General features: G+C 55.3%; 1 protein-coding gene across 1 annotated transcript; it reads right to left on the reverse strand.

Annotated features, from left to right (window-relative positions):
* Positions 1–16535: 16535 nt before the first annotated feature.
* On the reverse strand, positions 16536–19045 carry NMUR1 (neuromedin U receptor 1). Its single transcript, XM_064721187.1, has 2 exons — positions 18151–19045; positions 16536–16944 (listed from the first exon to the last, which is right to left on the reverse strand). The coding sequence occupies exons 1-2, from the start codon at positions 19043–19045 to the stop codon at positions 16553–16555; spliced, it is 1287 nt and encodes a 428-aa protein (XP_064577257.1). The 3' UTR covers positions 16536–16552.
* Positions 19046–22594: the final 3549 nt, after the last annotated feature.

A 22594-nucleotide genomic window follows, 5' to 3' on the forward strand; every position in this document is an offset into this window, starting at 1 on the left:
GGGAAAACCCCTGGTGTAGGGCAGCTGGGCCCTGCCTGTGAAACAGCAATGCCTGGCTCCTGTCCCACTGTGTGCTCCAGGAGCTGTCCCCAAGTGGGGACACTGCATGGGGGAAGCAGTGACACAGACCAGCTGTGGCCCAAGGGGATGCAGAGTGATGGAATGGAAGACAGAGAGACCAGAAACTGATTTTTAACTGTCTGAAGCAAGAGCTGTTTGCACTCTCCTCACCATGCATGTAGTGCGACAAAATCTGTACCATGACTGCCTGAACAGCTCTGCTGCCTGTGCTGGAGCTGGCCTTGGTTCCTCCACGTGCTGTGGGAGGCTGGTTTGTCATGAGAAAGGTACAACTGTTGCTTTGCTTTAGCCAGGGCCAGTTTTGGCAGCTGGGACACTGCATGTGTCCAGTAGCAGTGCCAGCAGTGGGATCTGCACAGGGCTGGGCTGGCAGCGGGCCAGTCTTGGTTCCCAACCCTGGCAGGGGATTTCTCAGCATGGCCTATGTTCTGTCCCTTTCCCCAGCAGTGTGTTGGGAGGTTTGCCTTGCCTCTGGCGTCTCTGAGGCTGCAGCAGAACCCAGGGTTTGGGGGAAGGAGCACAGCACCCTGTGCAGAGTGAGAACCAGCACTGCCCTCGGGGCTGTGCTAATCCATGCTCTGTGTCAATCCATGCTCTGGATTAATCCATGCTGCATATCAATCCATGCACTGTGTCAATCCATGCTCTGATTTAATCCATTCTCCATGTCAATCCATGCTCTGGATCAATCCATGCTCTGTGTCAGTCCATGCATTGCATTAATCCATGCTTCATGTTAATCCATGCTCTGTATCAATCCATGCATTGTATTAATCTATTATCCATGTCAATCCATGCTCTGGATCAATCCTTGCACTGTATTAATCCATGCACTGTGTTAATCCATGCACTGTATTAATCCACACTGTGCATCAATCCATGCACTGAGTCAATCCATACTCTGTATCAATCCATGCACTGCATTAATCCATGCACTGTGTCAATCCATGCACTGTTATCCATGCACCATTGAGCAGGTCTGGATATGGCCCAACCCTGCCAGCTGCTGTTATGGCCAAAAAGGGCCCAGGATACTGCAGAGAGGAAAGCAGCCAGGACTTTGCAGATGCCAGATTTAGGCTGGGCTGTTCCCTGTATCCCACGTGTGGCCAGGATTTTTCAGCCCTAGCACTGGGCAGGATGATGCCAGAGTGCAGCAAGGCCAGCGTTTTTCTGGGACACACCACATTGCAGGGCTGTGGCACTGCACATCCCAGCTCCTCTGCAGGCAGCTCCAGGAATTTCAAGGCCGAGGGAAGTCTCACAGAGGAGCATCAGTGAGAAGGGTAATTTGGCCAAAAGAGCAGGTTTGCCAGCTCTATTTGTGCAGTAAATATACTTCAGGTCCTTTTATGGCCGTCTCTTGTTGTTGCATGTCTGTGGCTTGGGAGTGTTGATAAAATTCCACAGTTAAAGAGAATTTAGCTGGTTCAGTGGAGACCCCAGGAGGGATTTGCCATGGATTCTCAGTTTCTGGCATGGCAGACGCTCACCCCTGTGCTTTTCCTGAGCCTTGCAGCGCTGGGAGCGCCTTACCCGGCTGCTGCTGCTGCCCAGGGCTGGGGGTGCTGGCCTGCGGGGCAAACGCGGCCCCCAAAGCCAGGAGAGCTGGGTGGGAGCCCAAGGGGGAGCCCCGCAGGAATCACAGAGGACGAGAGTCCCAAACGCCCAGTTCAGCCTGTGGCCGCGGCTGCGTGTCCCCACTAGATGGTGACAAAAGGCTGCGTGTCCCCAGTGAGAACCCGGGGACACCCGGCTCCCCCAGCGCATCCCGGGGCGCAGCGGAACGGGACAGCCCGCTCTGCCTCCTCCGCACCTGCCGGGACATCCCGGGGTGCGTTTGGTGTGAGCAGCAGCCAAGTGCAGGCGGGAGGGGAAAGTTTTACCTGTGGCTGGTGCAGGCGTCTGCTGCCAAAAAATTGTCACCAGCAAACACCCAGTGGGTGCTCAGAGAAGGGGAAACCAGCGAGAAAACCAATGAAACTTGTCCCTGAGCATCCCAACCTGACATCACTTGCTATGTGGTCTGAGCAGTGGCATGGCAAAGGTGACAGAAAACAAACCAACCAACCAACCACCAAACACCCCCTCAAAAAAACCCCTCTACCAAAAACCACTATAAAAGCAAATTTACAAGTCCCAGGTCTGTGTGCTTCTCAAAAACCTCTTGAACAGCCCCATGTTCCACTGGCAAATCCTTTTCTCCTCATGGTGCCCACCTCACCCCACCATGGTGCTCCTATGCCAGCAGGTACCACAGCTGATGGATGGTGACACAGCAGCACCAGCACTCAGGGTTGGCCTCTCTCTTCCCAACTGCACAGTTCCCCAGGCCCTGATTAATGCAGGACAGAAAATGAGATGGGGCTGTGTAGCAGTCTAATTAAGTATTTTCTTCATTATCCCCGTCTGTGCCAAGAGGAGAGTCCTCAAGGATGATGAGTATGAAGTGGGTGCAGAGCTTGCTGTGACAAATGGCACTTAATTCGAGTAGTCACAGACAAGTGCATGTCCTCTGCCTTGAAATGGGCAGCTTGGGACACGCTGGCCTGCAAAGATGAAAGTCAGCAGTGCCTGGCAGAGCATGGGATTTCTTTGGGAAGTGTCCTTTCATGAGGTGGGATGCTGCAGGAACTGGCATGGGCCCTGGAGCCAGGCATGCCCCTTGTCACTCTGGCAGATGCTGGGTGATAACCCAGCACCTCCCTGTGCCATTTCCTGGGGTTCATGGATGAGGAAGCCCATAGGTGACTCCCACAGGGAGTTTTGTACGTGCAGATTTAGTCTCCACATGACCTCCAAGTATTCCCTGTAGTGATAATTTCTGGTACACTGAAAAGGAGGTGTTTATTTCCAGAAGGAGCCAACTGCCCTAAGATTTCCCTTCTGGCAGGCCAATTCCTCTCCCCATCACCCCTTGCCTGGAGCTGGCAGCAGGATCTTGTGGTCCTCCTGTGAGCCCCCAGCAAGCCCACAGAACCACCCAGAGCCCCCCAGCCAGGTGGGCTCCCCTCTGGATCTGCTCAGCAGGACACAAGTGCAGCCCTGGAAAAAAGGATGTCTGAGGGAAAAGTGGGACCAGAAGAGGACTTGCAGTAGGTGTGAGATAAAGACAAACCAGGGAAATGTGGAGCAATTTGGGTGGTGAGAGGAGACCTTGGGAGCACCCTTCTCTCTCCGTTGGAGTAGAGAAACTCCAAGTGGGAAAAGTCAGTGAGATGGGAATAGGCAGGCATTTAAAGCAATGCATGCAAATCCTTTATAAGCCAGGGGAGGTCAATCTGGAGGGAAGCTACAGGTGATCCCAGTTCAGCAATGCCAGGCCAGCAGCCAGAGCACATCACACTTGCATGCAACTCTTCCTGCATTGCCCTGCAGCATCTGGAAAGGCTTTCCAGGACCTCTGTGGAGACAGCCCAGAGGAGGAAGCTCCTCTTTGCATGGGCATTTCTGTGCATCCTATTCATCTCTCAGAGCTGGGGCAATAGGGAATAGAATCCAGACAAGCACTGGGTCTCCAGGGATGGCTGTCAAGGCATTCAGGTAAAACATCTGCACACTCTTGTGGCTCAGCACATCTGCCCCTTGGTAGAGCCCCATGGAGCAGTGACCTGGGGCTTTGTCTCTGTTCCCATTTCACCTGCTGGAAGCTCCCTCTGCTCCCAGGCCTGTGTTGGGCTATTTCCATTTCACGGCAGCTCCTGGGCACAAGGCCAGTGCAAGGCAGACGCTCTGCCTGGAACAAACCCAAACCAGGGGATTTTTTTCCCCTTTTTTCCCTTCTCAATCAAAAAAAAAAAAGAAAAAAACAAAAAACAAAAAAATAAAAAAACTTGAATCTTTGTTGAGTTCAAACTGGAAAAGCAGGAGTCTCTCCTCACTCCCCGTATAAGGTCACCAGATTGATCCCCATATAGACCATTCACTTAACAATTGAACTCAATGATTCTTCTGGGTCCTTTCCAACTCAGAACATTCTGTGATATCAGTTTATCTTTGTGTTTTTATCTGAGTGAGGGGGTGAGCTCATCCCTGCTTGGGAGACATCCTCAGCCAAGGCAGTGGGCAGCATGGCATGGTGAATTTGGGACTGCCCCATGTGCTCACCTCTGGCACCAGAACAGAGCCAAATAACATCAGGGAGAGCAGAGCCACACACACAGACACACACGTGTCCCCAGATAGCATGTCCCAGCCTCTGCCAGGGAGCAAGAGCCAAAACTGCTCTAGGAAACAGGCATCAGTGCCAGTGGGAAATGCTGGCTGGCTTCTTAAGCTCAGTGGAAAATGTTCTATCATTCCCCCTGAGAGCTTCTGTCCTGTGCTCTCCCAGCTAAAGCTGCCCACTGAGCCTCATCCATGGAATTTGCAAAGGCCCTGTCCCAGCTTGCTGCTGGGAGGGAACAGCCACCCCAAGGGCTCTCATGGTTCCATGGTCCAGCCATGGGCTGAGCTTTTTGGGAAGGGTTACTTTGCACTCGACTGTGCCTGCAGAGCTGAGGGGCCTGGGCAGGTGTCAAGGTGTACAGAGCACCTGTGAGCCTGGGGGAGGTCAGAGCCTGGGTGTCAGGGAGACTGAGCCCATCCAGATCTCACCATCCCTCTGCCCCCCTGCAGCAAGATCCATCAAAAGGAGGTCAAAAGTAATTGCTGAAAGTGCTTTTCCAGCCCAGACCACTCTGAGACTCTTTGTGCCTCATCCCAGCAGCACACTGGGCTGTTTCACTTACCAGCTCTCACCACAGAAATTCCCACTTGCAGGATGTGAGATGAAACCATTGCTTTGAAACTTCCTATTACCAAGTTAAAAATAAGACTCAGAGCAATAATTTCCTCACTGTTGGTGCCTCAGACCTGAAAAACCTAGTCCTGAACGACCCAGTGGTGTCTCATTTAGCTGGGCAAGCTGTGATCATGATGTCTGCATCCTGGGAGGGAGGCAAGAACATGGTTTCTTGGGGAAAAGTCCTCTCCTTCCCATCCTGTGCAAGCCATCAGCTCATCTCCCTGTGTACGAAAAGGCAGAGGAAGTTTAAAGCAGACTGAAAATTACACTAAGAATTGCACTGCATCTCTCCTGCTCAGTTTTAATTGTGGAGCAAAGAAAGCAGCCCATCGATTCATCCCGCAGGGTAATTAAATGCTTAATGCTATTGACTATAAAGACATTATGGTTCAGCAGCCCAACACTAATGCATTAATAATCACTTATATCATGGCTGGGAAGGGGCACGAGCTGCTCCTGAGGAGCACCAGAGTTACACGGGATGGGAGCAACAGTGAGAAACCTCAGGGACTGAATTAGTGCCGTGACAGCCTCAGGAGTGAGAGTCATCCCAGGGAGCAGGGAAGGGCCAGAAGGACCATGGAGGAGGGGGCAGCCCCTACCCCAGGGAAATGCCCCGGCCATGGCAGTGGGAGGGGAGTCTGAGCATCAGTGCTGCCCCCAGCGCAGCTCGGGATGCTGTCAGCCATGGGATCAGGAAGATGAATCTGAGCAGTACAAGCCTTTGATAACAAGCCATGGCAAAGGCAGAGAACGTCTGCCCGCCTCCTGCCGGGCTCTCCATTCCCAGTAATTGGCCGTCTGCTTTAGCCTGTTTATTATGCACATGATGTGGAGCACAGGGCAGAGCCTACACATTGCCTGGCACTAAGCACATGGAAGTGAGCTGAGTGAGCACTGCTCCAAGCTGGAGAGGCCAATTTGCTTGCTGGGAGCAGCAGAGTCAGCGCTCAGAACGTGCTGTGCCGGTGGGTACAGCGCCCTTCCCCAGGGGAGGTGTCACCAGTGAAGGATGGAGGCTGCACTGCCTCCCACCTGCAGGGACCTCAGAGCCCAGCACAGGCCAGAATCCCACGTCCCGTGGACAGGAGGGATGCTCAAGGGCCATTTATAGAGGATGGAGGAAGGAAGGACCTGTAGCATCGCAAGGAGAGCAACCCTTCTCAAGACCATCCTCTGCTGAGTTCCTTACACCTCCCCAGGATCGAGGTGCTATCCCTCCAGCCATGGCATGCTGGATTTCCCCACCTGTTGTCCCTCCAGCCATGGCACGCTGGGTTTCCCCACCTGCAGCCACTTCAGGGACACAGACATGGCCTAAAAAGCCACCAGAGGCAAAATTTCCACCTAAGCTCTCCAACCCGTGTCAACAGCCCCCTGCCCAAGGATAAGGGGAGCACACACAGCCCTTCCTGACCTGCAGCATGAAAACCAAAAGCACTTGCAATTTTCTCTGAGCAAATTCAAGTACAGATCATGCTGTCAAATCCTTATTTGATTTGTTTTTCTGGTGGCTCTGCTCCATTTGCCTTCATTACTTTCTCTGCCCTGTGCCATAGTCCAATAATGCAGCATCTGCCCAATAAAAGGTCCAGGAATATAATTTACAAGTAGTTGGCACCTCCTGCCTTGTCTGGGAGGACAGGCTCCCTGGGTACACTGCCGACTGGAAAAAGTGGATTTTACAGTCATTGTCAGTGGGGTAAATAACCTCTGAGCACTGTTTGTAGCTTGATTTATCTTCGTGAGGTTGCAATTCTCCCAGACATTTGATTCATGGTTGGAAATTGAACCTCTCTAAGTATATTTCTTTACAGAGTCTTAAAAAAAATAAGTCTGGAAAGAAAGAAGGGAAGGTGCTTTTTTACAGCCTGAGGGATGAGGAAGAAGGTGCCTCTGGTGCTTGGATATAGCTGAGCCTGGGGAGGAGGAGCACTGGTGCTTCCAGTGTCTCACCTACTCAGGTAAGGCAGCCCTGGCTGGGTGAGCTGCTGCATTTCCTCTAGAAAAGCCTCTCTGAGACTGACAATACACAGTTATGTTGGTACATATGTGTGTACAGCAGCCTCAGTAAGGGTTTGTTGTTGGGTTATTAGGAAAGAAGCATTTCCTGAGGATGCTGTGAGGGTAAGGGAACACATTGCTGTCTCCACACTCCTTTGCTCTGAGGCTTTGGGATGTGCCTGTGCAGTGATGGGCAGAGCTTGGGGGCTGTGCTGTGAAGCAGGGCTTGCTCTGCTCCCTTTTTCAGGAGCAGAATGAATCCTCCCCACTATGGGTGCCAAACCCTGCACCCTCTGGGCTGGAGCCCCACAGCCTCGTGCCCAAACCTGCTGAAATTGGTGCAGGTGGCATCACCCTGTGCCTTTGGGCTGGGGAGTGCCCAGACTGGCCCTGCCACCTGCTGGGGCTCATCCTGAGCCTGATCTCACCCTGCTCTGGGTATCACTCCCAGGGAAACTGAGCTGCTCCACATGAAGTGATTCCTGCTGCAGGGCCAGCCTCCTCCAGACCCTGAAGGTGATAAAAGATCCCTGTGGATGAGCCATAGCCTGGGAGGGAGCAAACCTGTTTGCAAAAGGAGATCTCACTGGGAGAAAGGTCCAGAAGAAAAAGGGGAAATTAAAGGAAAAGTCTAAACATTTCCAGCTGCAATGGTGCCAGATTTCTCTGTTTTAATGGGTTTTCTTTGGCCCCATCACACTGTGGGTGAAGGCAGCCTGTGCAGAGAGGACAAAGGCAGTTTCTGTCCAGGGCTGCCCTGGGCTCTCATGAACACCTGCAGCAGTGCAGGGGTTAACACAGAGCTTGGTCTCACCAACCATCTCCTGACAAAGCCTTGGCCAAAAAACAGGCTGGGGCAATTGAAAAGGTCCTGCAGACTGTCCAAGTGTGAGGAGGTCAAGAGCTGTTCCTGCTTCTAACACTCAAAGATGAGACAAGACCATTCCCAGGTCCTTGCCTGACACCTGCTTTGCTGGAAAAGCAGCTAAAGACAAACCTTGGTGAGTCTAAAAGAGCACCAAGCTGTACTTGCACTGTCATGACTGCAGGGTTTGTGCAGCCTGAGCTTCACCCTCTTGGTACTGAAAGGTGCATTTAGCACAGAAATGGCTGGAGGGTGCAGAAATGCACCGAGCAGGAATAGTCACACTTTGCTCACTCATACTGAGCCACCTCTCTTTTGCCCAGTGCCTCAGACCAAGGGGGCACAAAATCAGGATCCATCTTTTGACCTCTGCTGCTCTCACCTGCAGAAAGGGGATCCTGCTCCTGCCACCACTGGATCTGGGGTGAAGGCAGTGAACAGGGGGGTCAGAGGTACAGCAGCAACCTGGGGCTCACAGCAAAATGCCTGGTTGTTTTCTGGGAAAAAAGTTAAATCCTTCTCTTGTGGGATAAGCCTGGTTTTGTAGGGCACAGAGCAGCCTCTTGGAGGGGGGACAATTAGAGCAGAAGGTCCTGAGGATGCCAACAGTGCCCTCTGGCCACAGCCCGCTCATGAGTGTCCCGGGTACCAAAGGCAGCTGCTGTGGGGTGACCTGTGAGCTCAGGTCACAGGTCAGAATGAGTCATCCCCTCTGGTGCTCAGGAGGGGACCTGCCCTCACCAGCGGGGAGGGGACCCGGCTGGAGCAGAGCAGGACTGCAGTGGGACAATGTCTGTGCTTGGAGATGCTCTGGCTCCCTCTGGGTATTAAAGCAAAAGGATCCCAGGTTGCTTGGCCTGGTCTCTCCTGTTGTTTTAAATTGTTCTCCCAATTTCTGGCTCAAGCACGGTGACCAAAATCACCACTGTGACAGAAAAGCTGAGTGTTGGGACATCCTGAATGGGGCTGAAGACCCCCAAACCTGTTTCCAGTAGGTTTGGAGAGAAAACCATGGATGATGCAGAGGATGCCTCACTGCTGACCCCAGCCTCTCCCAACACACACCTGCAGAATAAAATTGTACCAGTGTTAGCAAAGGACCTGTTCAGCTCTGTAGCTGCTGGGCTGGGCAGATGTTGAACTCCTGGGGCAAGGAAGCAGGCCAGGAGCTGGGAGGGGCAGCAAGAAGACACAGAGAATTCCTCCCAACAACTGAGGAGATGCTTACAGATACAGATAGATAAGATAGGAGCTGCCCACCCTTCAGAGCAATCTCAGCTCCAAGGGTAGGTGTTTTCCTACTGCAACCACTGGCTTTTGAAATAGGGTTAAACTGTTATATCTCCTGGCTATGTCTGCCCAGAGACAATCAGCACAGAGACAAAAATCACACTAGGAAGAAAAACCTTTAAATCCTCCTGTCACACTCACCCCACCCCACTGGGTGCAAATGGGTGCTTTTCAGCCCTATTATTACCACTTACTGTGTTTTCTTTCTTTTAGCTTTTTGCTGCTGTACATCTAATTCAACCATCCTTGACTGAATCAGTAGAAATGCATCTTATCTATCTCCCTTGCTCCATGGGAAGGGCTGAAGGAGTCCTCACCCAGCCCTCATCTTGCAGATGATGCTGGAGCACAGCACTTGCTGCTGTGTTTCAGGGTCCTGCCAGATGGACTCACCGCCTGTCGGCCGGGATTGCCACGGAAAAATAGGAACCAAACCCAGCTCCAACCATTTGCTTTTCCATCTGTGCAGGGCGGTTGTTGAAATACAGAGAGGTTTGGAGCTGATGCCAGGATAAGTTTGGAGAAGTGAAGAGCTGTAGAGAGATGTGGATCTTCCTTTAGCCAGAGCAGAAATCACTGGAAAACACCAGAGGGGCAAAAAAGTCATCCTGAGCCTGGCATTGCTGGCTGGCTCCCAGGATTGCTTGGGGCTGGAGGTGTGGGAGATAAGAGCAGAGCAGGCAGCAGCAATATCCTCCTGCTCCTTATTAATACAGCACTGAGGCTTGATGGGTCTCCTAAATTATCATGTCTTTCTTGTCATTAACTTGATTTCCTTCTGGTGACAGCAGCAGCAAATTGGCCCCAGCAGCTCTGAGCAAGGGATGAGAAATTAAAAGGAATTAAACAAGCCATGTGCTGGAGGGGTTGGTGTGCAGGGGAGGGGGTGCTTTGGGCCAGAGATGGACAAGGAGGGGGAATGGGATGGGATGGGATGGGATGGGATGGGATGGGATGGGATGGGATGGGATGGGATGGGATGGGATGGGATGGGAATGGGGATGGGGATGGGGATGGAGATGGAGATGGGGTCATGGGGGTGGTTGGAAATGCCAGGAAGGGAGAAATGGGCTCAGGGCTCGTGCTTCTCCCTGCAAGCACGACACTGAAAAGCAGGTGCCTGGCACAGTCAGGTCTGTCTGGGGAGGGGACAGCCCTGTGTGTGCTGAGGCTGCTGCCATGCAAGAGGACACATGGGAGCCCCTCAGGGATTCCCCCTCCAAGGAACATTCCCTGCCTGGGGATGAAGTAGGACAGTGCTGCTGAGCTTCTTTGGAAGCTGATACAAGCAGGTCTCAGGCAGCAAGGAGTTTTTATCATCTGTCCTGGAAGAGGCCAGGCACAGGAACTGAGGACAAACAGATCTATGTCTGTGTCTCCATTTTCTGCCACCTGTTGGCAGCTCTTGCCCCTGAGGCACTGCCAGGGCATGGAGACGATCTTGGAGAACCAGTTCATCAATCTCTGCCAAATACCTGCTGGGAACCTGTGTGCTCCCATCCTGCAGCCCCAGGCTGATTGCTGTGTGAAATACAGCTTTTGACCTGGCTGGTAGCCCCAGGGCCAGCTGGAGCCATCCTGTGCCTGGTGCAGGCTCCGGGGTGGGCAGGAGGGGATGTCTCATGCTCAGTCCCAGCATCCTCAATGTGAGATGGTCATTAATGTGACACAGTCACTCCATCCGCCCAGGAGAGATAACAAGAAAGATGAGTTTGGCCTCCCAGTCATCTCAGACAGCTTTCTCCAATGTGCCACATTAAATAGTCCTGAACTGAGAAGACAAACTCGCCCTGGCTGCCCTGATAAGCACAAACAGTGATAAACCCACGTAATTAAAGTCTGCCACTGCAATAACATTGCAGCAGAGACAGCTGGAGCCTACCCTGAGCTTGGGTCCATACCTCGAGTTTTACTTGTTTTCATTCAAACTTACTTTGGAGAGATTCAGCCAGGAGGGAGGGCAGTGCCATCTGGGCATGGAGCAGTGCAGGAGCCAGGAGTGGCTACTGTTCCCTTCCTGGCTGTAACACAGAGGAGTCCTTAGCACAAGTAAACACACTGAAAACCATATTTGAAGAGGAGCTGACCTTACAGAAAGCCCAAGGTTCATAAGGAGGCATTCCCCCTTGCCCTCAGAAGCCTGGGCAGAGACAACAGGGACTGGTCAGGGACCACTTTCACTGGTCCTTAATATACAGAACACGAGATAAAAGTTACCTTTTCCCAGTCTGGCCTTCCCAGCCTTCCTCTTCACTCTGGAATTTGCTGCACCCCAATGAGAGCTGGAGGGCTGATGCCCCCTCATCCACCACATCCCAGCCAGGGCACCAGGCAGCCCCTGGGCTGTGTGTGCTGGGGCTCTGAGCGTGGCCTGTGGGGCTGTAGGAAAGCCGTTGCAGACTGCTGTCCTCAGGGTCAGTGCCCTGAGCCCAATCCCTCAGTCCTGCCAGCACTCACAGCCAGCTGTGAGCAGCCCCCTTGCCTCAGAGCTCAGCCATCCAGCCGGCTTCAGTCCACTTACAGCTGTGCTAATTATCTTTCCTCGCTTTCATTTTTTAACCCAAGTGTCCCTATGAACAAAATTAAGCATCACACAGGCTTCTCTGACATAAATTCTACCATCTTTAGCAATCACAGTTGCTGCAGGAGAAGATGTGGGCTAAGCTTTCTCTCTTCTAACCCACTATGGTGGGATTTTAACCCTGCCCCAGCTGATGCCTGTGAAGGTGCCCAGCGGCTTTAATCGCCCCTGCTGGCCTGTGGGGAAGGGCAGTGGTGCCATGCACAGTGCCCTTCCCCTCACCCTGCCAGCAGGACTGCTGGGTGGAAAATCCAGTGGGATTTCTTACACAGGACAATACACAGTCCTTCACTTCTTGGAGATGCCCTTTGTCCCTCTGGCTCTGGTGTTTCCCACCCCGTGTGCCCCAAGAGAGGTGGGGTGCAAGGGCCCCATCACTTCCCTGCCCGTGGCCTCACCCCTGCAGGGCTCTTGGGTTTGCTGTGACAGGGAGGACACTGTCCCTGGTGCAGGTGGCAGCCCCAGTGCAGCACTGCTGAGCCAGCCTGAGCTCCCAGAGCTGCACCTGAGCTCCTCCAGGGCCCTGGCTGGGCTGTGCTCCCCACCCTGCCCTGCCCTGCCCAGTGCCTGCCTGGGAGCTGAGAGATTGCTGTGAGAATCCACAGAGGAGACAGCCAGGAAGAGGGGCTGCCTCTGATCTGGGCCTAAAAACTGAGCCCAGAGGTGTCCCTGAGGAGCAGAATCAAATTCTACATATACACACTAGGGGCTGAACTAGAAACATTCAAAGATCCCTTCCAACCTGAACTACTCCATGATTCTGTGATTTCTTGCTGTCTGTGTCCCTGCCCATCACCATCTGCAGGCACTATGTGTTGGCTTTTCACCACCACCACCAGCCTGGAATAAGGGGAACAAATGAAATATGGTTCAAAAAGCAGCCTAAGCTCAAACCCAGCACAGTTTCCTGCCATCTACATTTTCCTGCTCCCCTCCTCCCCTAACAAAGGCTGGGATCTTGCTGGGAGAGGCTGCTGTGCTGCATCCATGGCTGGGCAGCCCAAACCTGCCCCCCTGCCCAGCCCTAGACAGGGACTGCTCATTCCCAGGCTCACAAGGGCTTTGCCAAACTCACACTGCAGCAGTTTTCTCCATCCCATGGCTGTGTGAAGGAAAGGAAAAACAACTCTTCCCTTGAAACCATTTTCCCTTGAAAAGGGGCAGCAAAAATCCACTGGCACACTCTGGAGCCATTTATCACGGCTACAAATATACAAGGCAATTGCTGTAAAACTTGAGTTTGGCTCTGCAAAGGAAAAAAATCCCACCCCATGCTTGTTGCAAATAATCACAGCACAAAAAAAAAGCCTTACAAGGCTGGGGCAGCCTCATAGATGAATTGCTTTTTAATCCCCAAAGCTCTGGTGATAAATCTTTTCCCTGCGAGCTCTGGAGACACGGTGTCACTCAGGGCATGCAGCAGAGTGGGGGGAACAGCTCTGGGAGCTGAGCTGGCACGGGGGACAGGAGGGCTCCTGCTCCAGGAGCTGGTGATTGGGCAGCAGCTGACAGTGGGACAGACGCTGCTGCAAGTCTGGGAGGACAGATGGACAAATTTTGGGGAACAGCTCTTCAGAAGCAAAATGTTTGGAGAGGAGATGGTGGCATGGAGCCCAACCTGACCACGTGCTCCATATTGCAGGGACAGAGAGATGCTTCTCCCAGCTCTGAGCAAAGACACGGAGCAATGGCATCCACACACTCCCTGCATCTCCTGGCCCCTCAATTTACCCCTACTCTGGCCCATCTGAGGTCCCTGGGGCTCTGAAATATTTATTGGACTCCTAGGCAGTGTTTTGGAATGCTCCTTCTGCCCAACCATCCTGAAGCACCAGTAAATCCCCCTGGCCAGTTACAGGGGTGGGAGCAGTGGGAACAGCTTGCCCATCCTTGCCTTCCCCATCCCACAGGGCCCTTTGCTTCTAAATCACCTCCCTGGGAGGGATAATCCCTCTCATTTATACTGGGAAGGTGGCAGGGCCAGGCTGGCCCTGAGGCCAGTGGGGAGCATCATTCTTGGAGCAAAAAGCTCCGTAATTCCCTTCCTGGGGGCTGCAGTGAGCCTGAGGCATGAAGGAGTCCTCAACCACTGCCTTCCCAGTGGTGGAGAGGTGTAAAATGCTCTTCATGAAACCATTCTCCCTGAGGAGATCAGTTCCTTCTTTATTAGGTTTCATGCATTCATTAATTACAGGATTAAAGGACTTGCCCAGCAGCCTTTGAGTCCAGCATCTCTTGGGAGCCCGGCTGGCATTGGTACCCAGGAAGTCTCCACATCATCAAAACCCAGCCAGGGGAGCAAATACATCTCCACCCAGGAATTGCCACCAACCATGCTGCAGCTACATCTCTGACAAGGTTTGGGATGCTTTGCAGGGTGATCCTGGCCCAGCTGTGCACGTGGAGGGCATGGTGGGGCACCACCACCCAATATATCAGGGCTTGGACTGCATACTCCCCTTGTGTGTCTCAAAGAGGAGAATTTGGGGTCACCAAGGAGGATGGGGAGTGCCAGGTCAGGAGATGTTTGAATTTGGGGACACCGAGGAGGATGGGGAGTGCCAGGTTCTGTCAGCTGGGAACACAAGGCTGGGTAAAGGCCAAGACAGTGCCTCACCTTTGTGGCTGCTCTGGACCCCATCCCACGTGTGCCACAACCAAGGATCCTGTAGAAAAGCCCTGGGAACACACACTCTGACACAGTCTGACACTGGCCAAGGCACTGGAGCTGCAGCTGTATCTCTGCACAGCTTGCCTGCTCAGGGACAGCAGGACAGGTTTGCCCTCGTGCAGCACGAGAGACCCAAAACTCCACACGGGCGTCTGTCAGTGCATTATAAAATACTATTGACTGCCTATTAAAAAGCCATTCCCTGGAGATGTGTGGCTGAGGAAGCAGCTGGCTGAAGTGAGACAGGGCAGTAATGGCCATCAAGGAGGCATCAGTCACATCCACCCACGCAGCAGCCACAAGGGGCCCCACAGGGCTGCCAGGGTGCTGTGCCCTGCCAGGACCATCACCAACAGGAGAGAGACGGGATGAAACAGACAGATCTCAGTGCCCTCGGTCACACTGACCTCCTCCAGACATAGGCTGCAAGCAGTCAGCAGGACCCTGAAACATGAAGTTACTGCAGCCCAACACCCACCCTCACCCTGCAGCACCCACCAGGACCCCTCAAGGGCCAAGGAAGGGCTTTGCCCTTGGCAGACCTGGCTGTGGGATGGGGAGCAGGGGAAGCCAGCTGCACTGCCTCTGAACTAGGGACTGGGTAGATGGGGCAGGAGGAAGTGTGCAAGCCCCAAACCCTGCCTCTGCTCAGTCACTGACCTGACTATGGTCCCATGAAAAGTGCTTAGGAGGGGCTGGAAGCAGAGCAGCAGCTGGCACTGCTCTGCCTGCAGCTTGCTCATCCAGTATTTCTGCTCAAGCAAGCCCCAGGCAAGCCCATGCTGACCAGAGGCATGGCCATGTGATGCTGAGCCAGGGGAGCCTTCCAGAGCTGGCTGTGAGGGAGCTGGGGTTGAGTTAGTAGTGCAAAACAAGAGCTCAAACTGCTTGGGCGGTCCCTCAGCTCCCATTTCAGATCCTCAATATTTCATCCTGCAGGAGCTGGTGTGCACAGGGAAGGCAGCAGCATTGATCTCAGGCAGGAAATCAATGGGTCCTTCCAGCCTGGGGAGCATGACCAGCCAGCCCACGCTCCCTGGCATTTTCGTGACATTTCCCAATCCGAGTGTCTGGGCAAGGACTGATGGCCACAGCTCCAGAGGCAGCTGTCCCTCTGCACAGGCCCCAACCCCAGCTCAGCTGAGAGCCCAGGAAGGGTGCAGGTACCCCATTTGTGCCCTCCCTGCCATGCCCTCAGTGTCCCTGGACCTGCAGACCCAGCACAGCGGCCCTGGTGTCCATCACCCTGCACATGGCACATCCACAGCCTGCCCAGGAGCATGGCCTGGGCTCAGTCCCATGCTGGAACTAGAGCTGGGTGCTCAGGGACACAAGAAGGGCACAAATCAGGCCAGTGGCTTTTTAATTGTCAGTGAGGCTCAGCCCATGGAAGGGGCTGAGGGCAAGGATGGAGGAGGGCTCCCCACATGTTCAGGTGGCCACGGTGGGCAGAGGAAGGAGAGATTGGCACCCAGCACATGCTGGTCAGAGAGGGGAGCATATTCATGTGACACAGACAGTTATGGAGCTCTGCCTTGGCACTACAGACAGCCTGGAGATCCCTTTGTCTCATATTTCCCCCACCCTGGACTCCAGCTCTGGAGGGAGCAGCCGTGCTCCTTCCCTTGCCCTCAAAGGGTGGGAATGCAGGGCATGGAAAGGCTGGGAGCAAGGAGCTGTACCAGCACCCTGCAGCCAGGCACCAGCTGGCACCACTGAAGAGATGTGCCACAAAATCAGGGTTACACTGGTGCCAGACAGCCCTGAAGAGTCTCAAGGGAGAAGGCACCCACAGAACATTTTTCCCCCATGAATGGGGTTTTTCCACAATCCCATGCAAACTTCTCACACAGCCCTGGATCTCAGCCCAAGAGCAAGCACCTCTGGGGGCACCCATCCATCCCTGTGTCCCAAAACAGCCTGGGATGCCTAAGCCCCCATCTCCAGTACCTGCAGGTTCATCCCACTGGGCCAGGAGGGATGGAATATTTTTATGGATTGCTGACATATCCCTGACAGAAGTCAGTGTCCCCACACCACAAGGGCCTGGTGCTGAGGACAGCGGGATGCATTGCTGTGCATCCAGGGCACAGCGAGGTCACTGCCAGCATGTCCCTGCAGCAGTGCTGCTGACACAACCAGCCTTTCCATGCCGGTGGGACAGCACAGAGAGGCAGGGACCCCCCTCGCTCCTGCTCCCCAGCACAAGTGCCACAGTCAGATGGAAGCCATCAGCAAGGAAAGCCTGCCCCAGAGTCCCTGTGCTCCCACTCTTCAGCAGAGGGACAGTGCGTGCCTGCTGGCCTGGCCCCCCTGCACGTCCTGCAGCTCGTACTCCTCGGCGTGGGCGAGGGGCAGTGCGCCGGGCGCGGGCTCACACTCGGTGCTGCGGCTGGCGGTGCGGGTGACGCTGGGCGAGTGTCCCCAGGGCGGGCGGCGCCCGGGCCGGCACAGCGCCTCCCGGAACATCTCCCGGAAGCGGCTGGACATCAGGTTGTACAGGATGGGGTTGGCGGCCGAGCTCAGGTAGAAGAAGACGCCCGAGATGATGTGGACGTACTGGAACATGTGGAGCATGCTGCTGGTCCAGGTGGATACAAAACTCCAGACGAGGCGGTCGGTGTGGAAGGGAGCCCAGCAGATGCCAAACACCACCACCAGCACGACTGTGGGGAGACAAGGAGCTGGTGTTACTGGGGGCATGGGGATTGCCAACCCCACAGAGATCCCCAGTCCCTGGCCAAGCACTGCCCTTTTTTCAGATTTGGCCATAGCAAAAGAGAGAGAGAAAGAAGGAGAGGGGAAAAGTCCCCTCGGTGCCTTCTGGACTTGTCATGGAAGGGCTGGAGGTCTGGACAGGATCTCCTCCCTCCATCTCCTGCCAGTGCTACTTCTGTGCTGCACTTCTCCACTCCCCACTGGCAGGCAGCTGGCCCTGTCACAGCCATGCAGCACAACTGGGGAAGTCACTCCCCAGTTAGCATCCAGCCTCCAGAAACCTGCTACCTTCACCAGCAAAGTCCAAGGAGCACAAGCTATTTGAGACTTTTCCTTGTGCTCTGGTTTTGATTTAGTTTTTTGTTTTGTTTTGTTTTGTAACCCAGCTCTGCTGATGGAAAGGAAAGGGTGTAGGTATGTACATGTACCATGTAGTCCTGGGGTCCTCTGCTATACCCATGCCACAATGCATCTCTGTGGCATGCAGGGCAGGTCCCCCTTTGTCCCCAGCCCAGCCCAGGAGCTTTGGAAAGCAGAGTCACCACTTGTCTGGGTGGCAGAGAAGCAGCCTGGCCGTGCTGTTGGACTGGGCTGGGCAATCTGCCATGGCTGTGCCACCACGGGACTGGGAGTGTGTGGAGGAGCTACCCAAGGGCAGGCAGCTCCCACTCCTGGAAAGGGGCCAGAGGCTCTGGGAACCATGGTGGAGAGGAGAGCAAGAGTGAAGAGAAGTGGGAAAGAGGATGTTTCAATCAGACTTGGGTCGTTGCCCCATTAGAGTCACAGAGGCTGTGGGGCTGGGCAGAAATGCTGCCCTTCTGGGAAACCCCACCACAGCCACCAGCCTCTGAGGTCTGGGTGGAGGGATGGGGAGTGGGTTCCCCCATCCCAACCCACCTCCTTTCTCTTTCTCACCCTGCACTTCCCTCAAGGAGGGGATATAGTATAGATTGGAAGGAGCTGGGCAGTCCTTACTGCTGGACTAGAATCACCAGATCTGCCTTTGGCCCAGCACCCCACAAGCCAAACCCACAGCTTTCCTTTGGGATGACCCAGCCATGGTGCTCTGGACTGCCCATGACTCAGTTTCCCCCCAGCACCCTCCCAATGCAGCCTTGGGAGGCAGTCCCAAGCTCTGCCCTGCCCAGACTCACACAGCATCTTTGTGACCTGCCTCCTCTTGACTTTCTTCTGCCCCTGGCGGCTGTGGCAGTTGCGGCTGCTGCCGTTCTTGGCTCCCAAGGTTTCCAGCATCTTTTCTTTCTTGAGCTGCAGCCCAATAAGAAGGTAGAGTACACTGATGGTGCCCATGGGCAGGAAGAAGAAGAGGATGGTGGTGACCTGGATGATGAGATTGTAGGTCAAGCGTGGTTTCACCAGGGTGCAGATCTCTGAATCGGGCACCCACCCCCGTCCTGGCACGTAGAGAGTCTGCAGCCCATGGAGGCTGGTGTTGGGGATGGAGCAGATGACTGACAAGACCCAGATGGTGACAATGACCCTCTTGGCGTGGTTCCTGGTCACCACGTACTTGGCTTTGAGCGGGTGCACCACAGCGATGTAGCGCTCCACGCTCAGGGCCGTGACGTTGAGGATGGAGGCGAAGCAGACGGCCTCGAAGAGCAGCGTCTTGAAATAGCAGCCACTGGCCCCCAGCAGGAAGGGGTAGTTGCTCCACATGTCATAGAGCTCCAGAGGCATCCCCAGCAGCAGCACCAGCAGGTCAGACACGGCCAGGCTGAACAGGTAGTAGTTGGTGGGTGTCCTCATGAAGCGGTGCCGCAGGATGACAATGCAGGTGAGCGTGTTGCCCACAGCCCCCACCAAAAAGATCAGCAGGTAAATGACACAGACTGGGACAAAGAAGTTGGACCGTCGAGGTCCCAGGTACTTATCCCGCAGCTGCTCCTCTGTCAGGTTGGCATCCTTAGGGTCAAAAAAGGTCTCTGGGTGAGTCCTGTTGCTGACATCAGGGCTGATGGGCTCCACAGAGAAGTCTTGCTGGGGCAGAGGGAACTCGGAACTGGAGCAGTTGACATAGGGATTCATGGCTGTGGAGAGATGGAGAGGTTTGCAGGATGCTTTCTCAACTTCTCTGCTCCCTCTGCTCCCATTGTCCCTCTCCCCACTGCTGTCAGGGTGCTGGGATTCTGCTGATCACCAGGGCTCTGCACTCCCGCACCCATCCTGCCCCAGACACCGCCTTTCCTTTGCAAAACCACAAAAAACTTCCACCTAAACTCCCTCAGGCTTCTCAAGTGCTTCCTGCCCCATTTCCCATCCGAAAACACCCCTGGCAGCTCCCCAGTCCACCTCAGCCCCATTGCCCCATCAGGGGAATGCCAGCAGGGCTGTCCTCTTATCCCTCTGTAAGCAGAGCGGGATACAGCCCCAAAAATCTCTCCTGGCAGCAATTCTACCGGATATGTAGAAGGGCTGGCAGGGCAACCAATAAAACAGCCAGAGGGAAAATTGATTTTCCAACATGATAAGGACTTACGGCTCGTTGGGAAACTCCAGATGAACGCTGAGGTCCCACCACCCCTGCGCCGGACAGGGTCAGGGCTGGGGAGGGAACGTGGGAGGGGATGGAGACTTCACTGCCTTAAGAGGCAGGCAAACGAAATCCCGCCGCTGCTTTCCCCTCGGAGCTCAGCTCGGAGAAGCCGCCTGCCCTTATCCACCTTCTGCCTCTGGTCCGCTGTCAGCTGAGAGCCTGGGGGCTGTGCCAGGGGTTCCCTTCCCACCGCTGGCCAAAGAAATCGCGGTGCCGAGACCCTGCCCCTGCCAGGGGCTGGCTCCTTATCTACCAGGCAGCACTGCCCAAAAGCTGCCCTTCAGAGAGAGGAAATAACGTTAAGGTAATAAACTCCATCGACTCTGAGAGTCCCAGGGGAGGGCGGCACAGACGTCTCCTGCCCCTCCGGCAGCCGTCACAACGCCGGCATTTGTCATCGGCGTGGCCTCGCTGGTGAGTGAAGCATCGATCAGCCCCGGCACGGGAGCCTGTACAGCGCCCGCTTGTCCGGGCTCATCCCGGGGTCGTGCGGATGGACCCAGCGGCTTCCCGAGGTCTCCGACTTCCAGATGCGCCATCCCTGGGTCACCCGAATCACTGCCCCGTGGAGCCGGTGCCGCCAGCGACTCCCGGCACGCCTGGGTGCGAGGAAATTGCTGCTCTCGCAGCATGGCCCCGTGCTCCGCTCAGCGCCCTTCCCGTGCCCGGTGTCTGTCTGTCCTTTCCCTCCTGCCCTCCCCGTGCCCTGTGTCTGTCCGCTCCCTCCTGTCCATTCGGTGTCCGGTGTCTGTCCTTTCCCTCCTGCCCTCCCTGAGCCCGGTGTGAGTCCGCTCCCGCTGCCCTCCGTGCGGACACCCCCGTGCCAGGGAGCTCCAGACCCGCGCACACACGGACCTGTCGCACACACACGGACGCGTCGCACACACACGGACCCACTCACGGTTCCTGAGCCCCACGGACGCGTGTCAAGGCTGCGTGTCCCCGCTCCGCCCGCGGCTCCTCTCTCCTCCACGGGACGCGCTGGACGCGCTGGCCCGGTCCGAGCCCCGAGAAGCCCCCGGGCTCCCGCTCCGCCTGCGGGGTGGGGGCTCCGCGGCTCCGGCTCTCCAGCCCCGCAGCTGGGGAGGGGATGCGGAGTCGGCAGCGCATCGTTCCACTGGTGGCACTGCCAACCCACGGGACCGGGAGGCGCCCCTGGGCACGGGAACATGCACCGGCCCCTCCATTCCCCCGAGGGTGGCAGGGCACAGGTGGACCCGGTCCCATCCAGGGGGGCATCCCGGGACTTGCCTCCTTCTGCCTGTCCCAGCACATCCCACCTGCTCAGAGACTGAGCTGAAAGAGCCCCAGCAGGGCTCCCCCAGGGATCTGGAGAAGGAACCTGGAGAGCCCTGCCAGGAGAGCCCTGCTGCCAGCCCCACATGGCTGAGCCCAGCACAGCGGCTGCACTGCCCTGCCTGGTGCTTGTGCCAGGGTGTGAGAAGCTCCCTGGATCTGGGGGCCTCCAGCACCAGGACACAGCCCCTGGGTCCTGCACGGCCCAGTGCTCCTCCTGATGCCGGAGCACACAGCAGAGGAGCAGCACCATTCCCTCCCCCTGACTTTGCTCAAAGAAATTCCAGAGCAGGTGAGGGATCACAGGACTAGGCCAGCAAAGCCCTGACCTGGCCCTACCTCTGCTCCCTGCAGCAAAAAGCATCAATCAGAGGGGAGCTGGCAGAGCAAACGCTCCAAGGGCACAGAGGGTCTGTGCCTGGCAGGGCAAACACTCCAGGGGCACAGAGGGTCTGTGCCTGCCCTGAGCCTTGACTTTCCTCAGGAAACCATCTCTTCCCCCAGAGGAAAGGAACTGCTGAAGCCAAAGGCCTGGAGGGTAAATGAGTGTAAACAAGACATTACTCAAGGGAAGAAATCAACAAACTGGAAACAGTGTCTGAAACTGGGAGGGAGAGGGAGAAGAGTTGCTGCCTGCTCCTATGGAAGTGAGGAAATGAAACTTCATCCCCTCTGGGGATGGAGACACAGTAAAACAGGGTTATGGCACAGTGCTGGTGACAGCTGGGACAGGACACAGGGACAGCAGCAGGATGATGCTGGCAAGGGCTCAGCAGGGCTGTTTCTGCAGATGCCAGGATGGGTGACAGTGCCAGGGAAGTGGCACACGTCAGGTCACAGCCCCTGGGTGGCAGAGCTACAAACAGTAAGTGATGAGGCAGGGATTTCTTCCCCTGCCTCCAGACTGTGCACAGGCTGCTTTCCCTGGGGGATGCTCGAGGCAGGGAACAGATCTGTGCCAGTGCAGAGGCACAAGGAGCCTCAGCATGAGCCCACTTCAGGGATTACAGCATGGAAAGAAGCATTCTGCTCCCTCCCTTCCATTCCTCCTCTGTTTTCTGACTGCCCTGATGAGGACAGTGACACACAGCCAGCTCCCAGAGCACAGTCCCAGGTGCTGAGCACAGTCACACACAGCTCTGGGCACAGTGACACACAGCTCCCAGCACAGTCACACACAGCTCTGGGCACAGTCCCAGGTGCTCCCCGAGCTCTGGGCACTGTTACACAGCCACCTCTCCATCCTTGGGGCAGAGGCTGTTCCCTGCACACAGACACAATTCCTTCAACCCTCTTGTTCCTCATCTCTGTCTGGGCTTTGCCTCAAGGCAGCCCTTGGGGAGCCCCTGAGCTCTGCTCTCTGTCCCTGTCCCTGCAGGAGCCCCCGTGTCCTGCACTCCCAGGAGGATGAGGGGATGTCTGCAGGCACCGGGGTGCTTGGAGGTTGCTTGGATTGGAACAAAGCAGTGGAGACGTTGCTGAGCTCCTGATAAACTTCAACATCTTCTTCCCTACACCTTCCTTTCCTTCCTGAGGACAACAGGCACGTGGGAAGGAAGGTTTGCAAGGAGCAAGGACAAGACAAAGCTTGGTTCTCTCCAAAATGACCCACGAATCCCCCCATCCCCACCAGGCTGCCAGAATTCCAGGTGGTGGCAGACCTCAGTGCCCCATTTGTAGCCCCAGTTTTTATGGGACACCAGAACCACAGGACATTGGGATCCTTCTCCCTTTGCCTCCTCATT

The sequence above is a fragment of the Zonotrichia leucophrys genome, chromosome 9 (genome assembly GCF_028769735.1).
Source record: "Zonotrichia leucophrys gambelii isolate GWCS_2022_RI chromosome 9, RI_Zleu_2.0, whole genome shotgun sequence".
Classification (NCBI taxonomy): Eukaryota; Metazoa; Chordata; class Aves; order Passeriformes; family Passerellidae; genus Zonotrichia; species Zonotrichia leucophrys.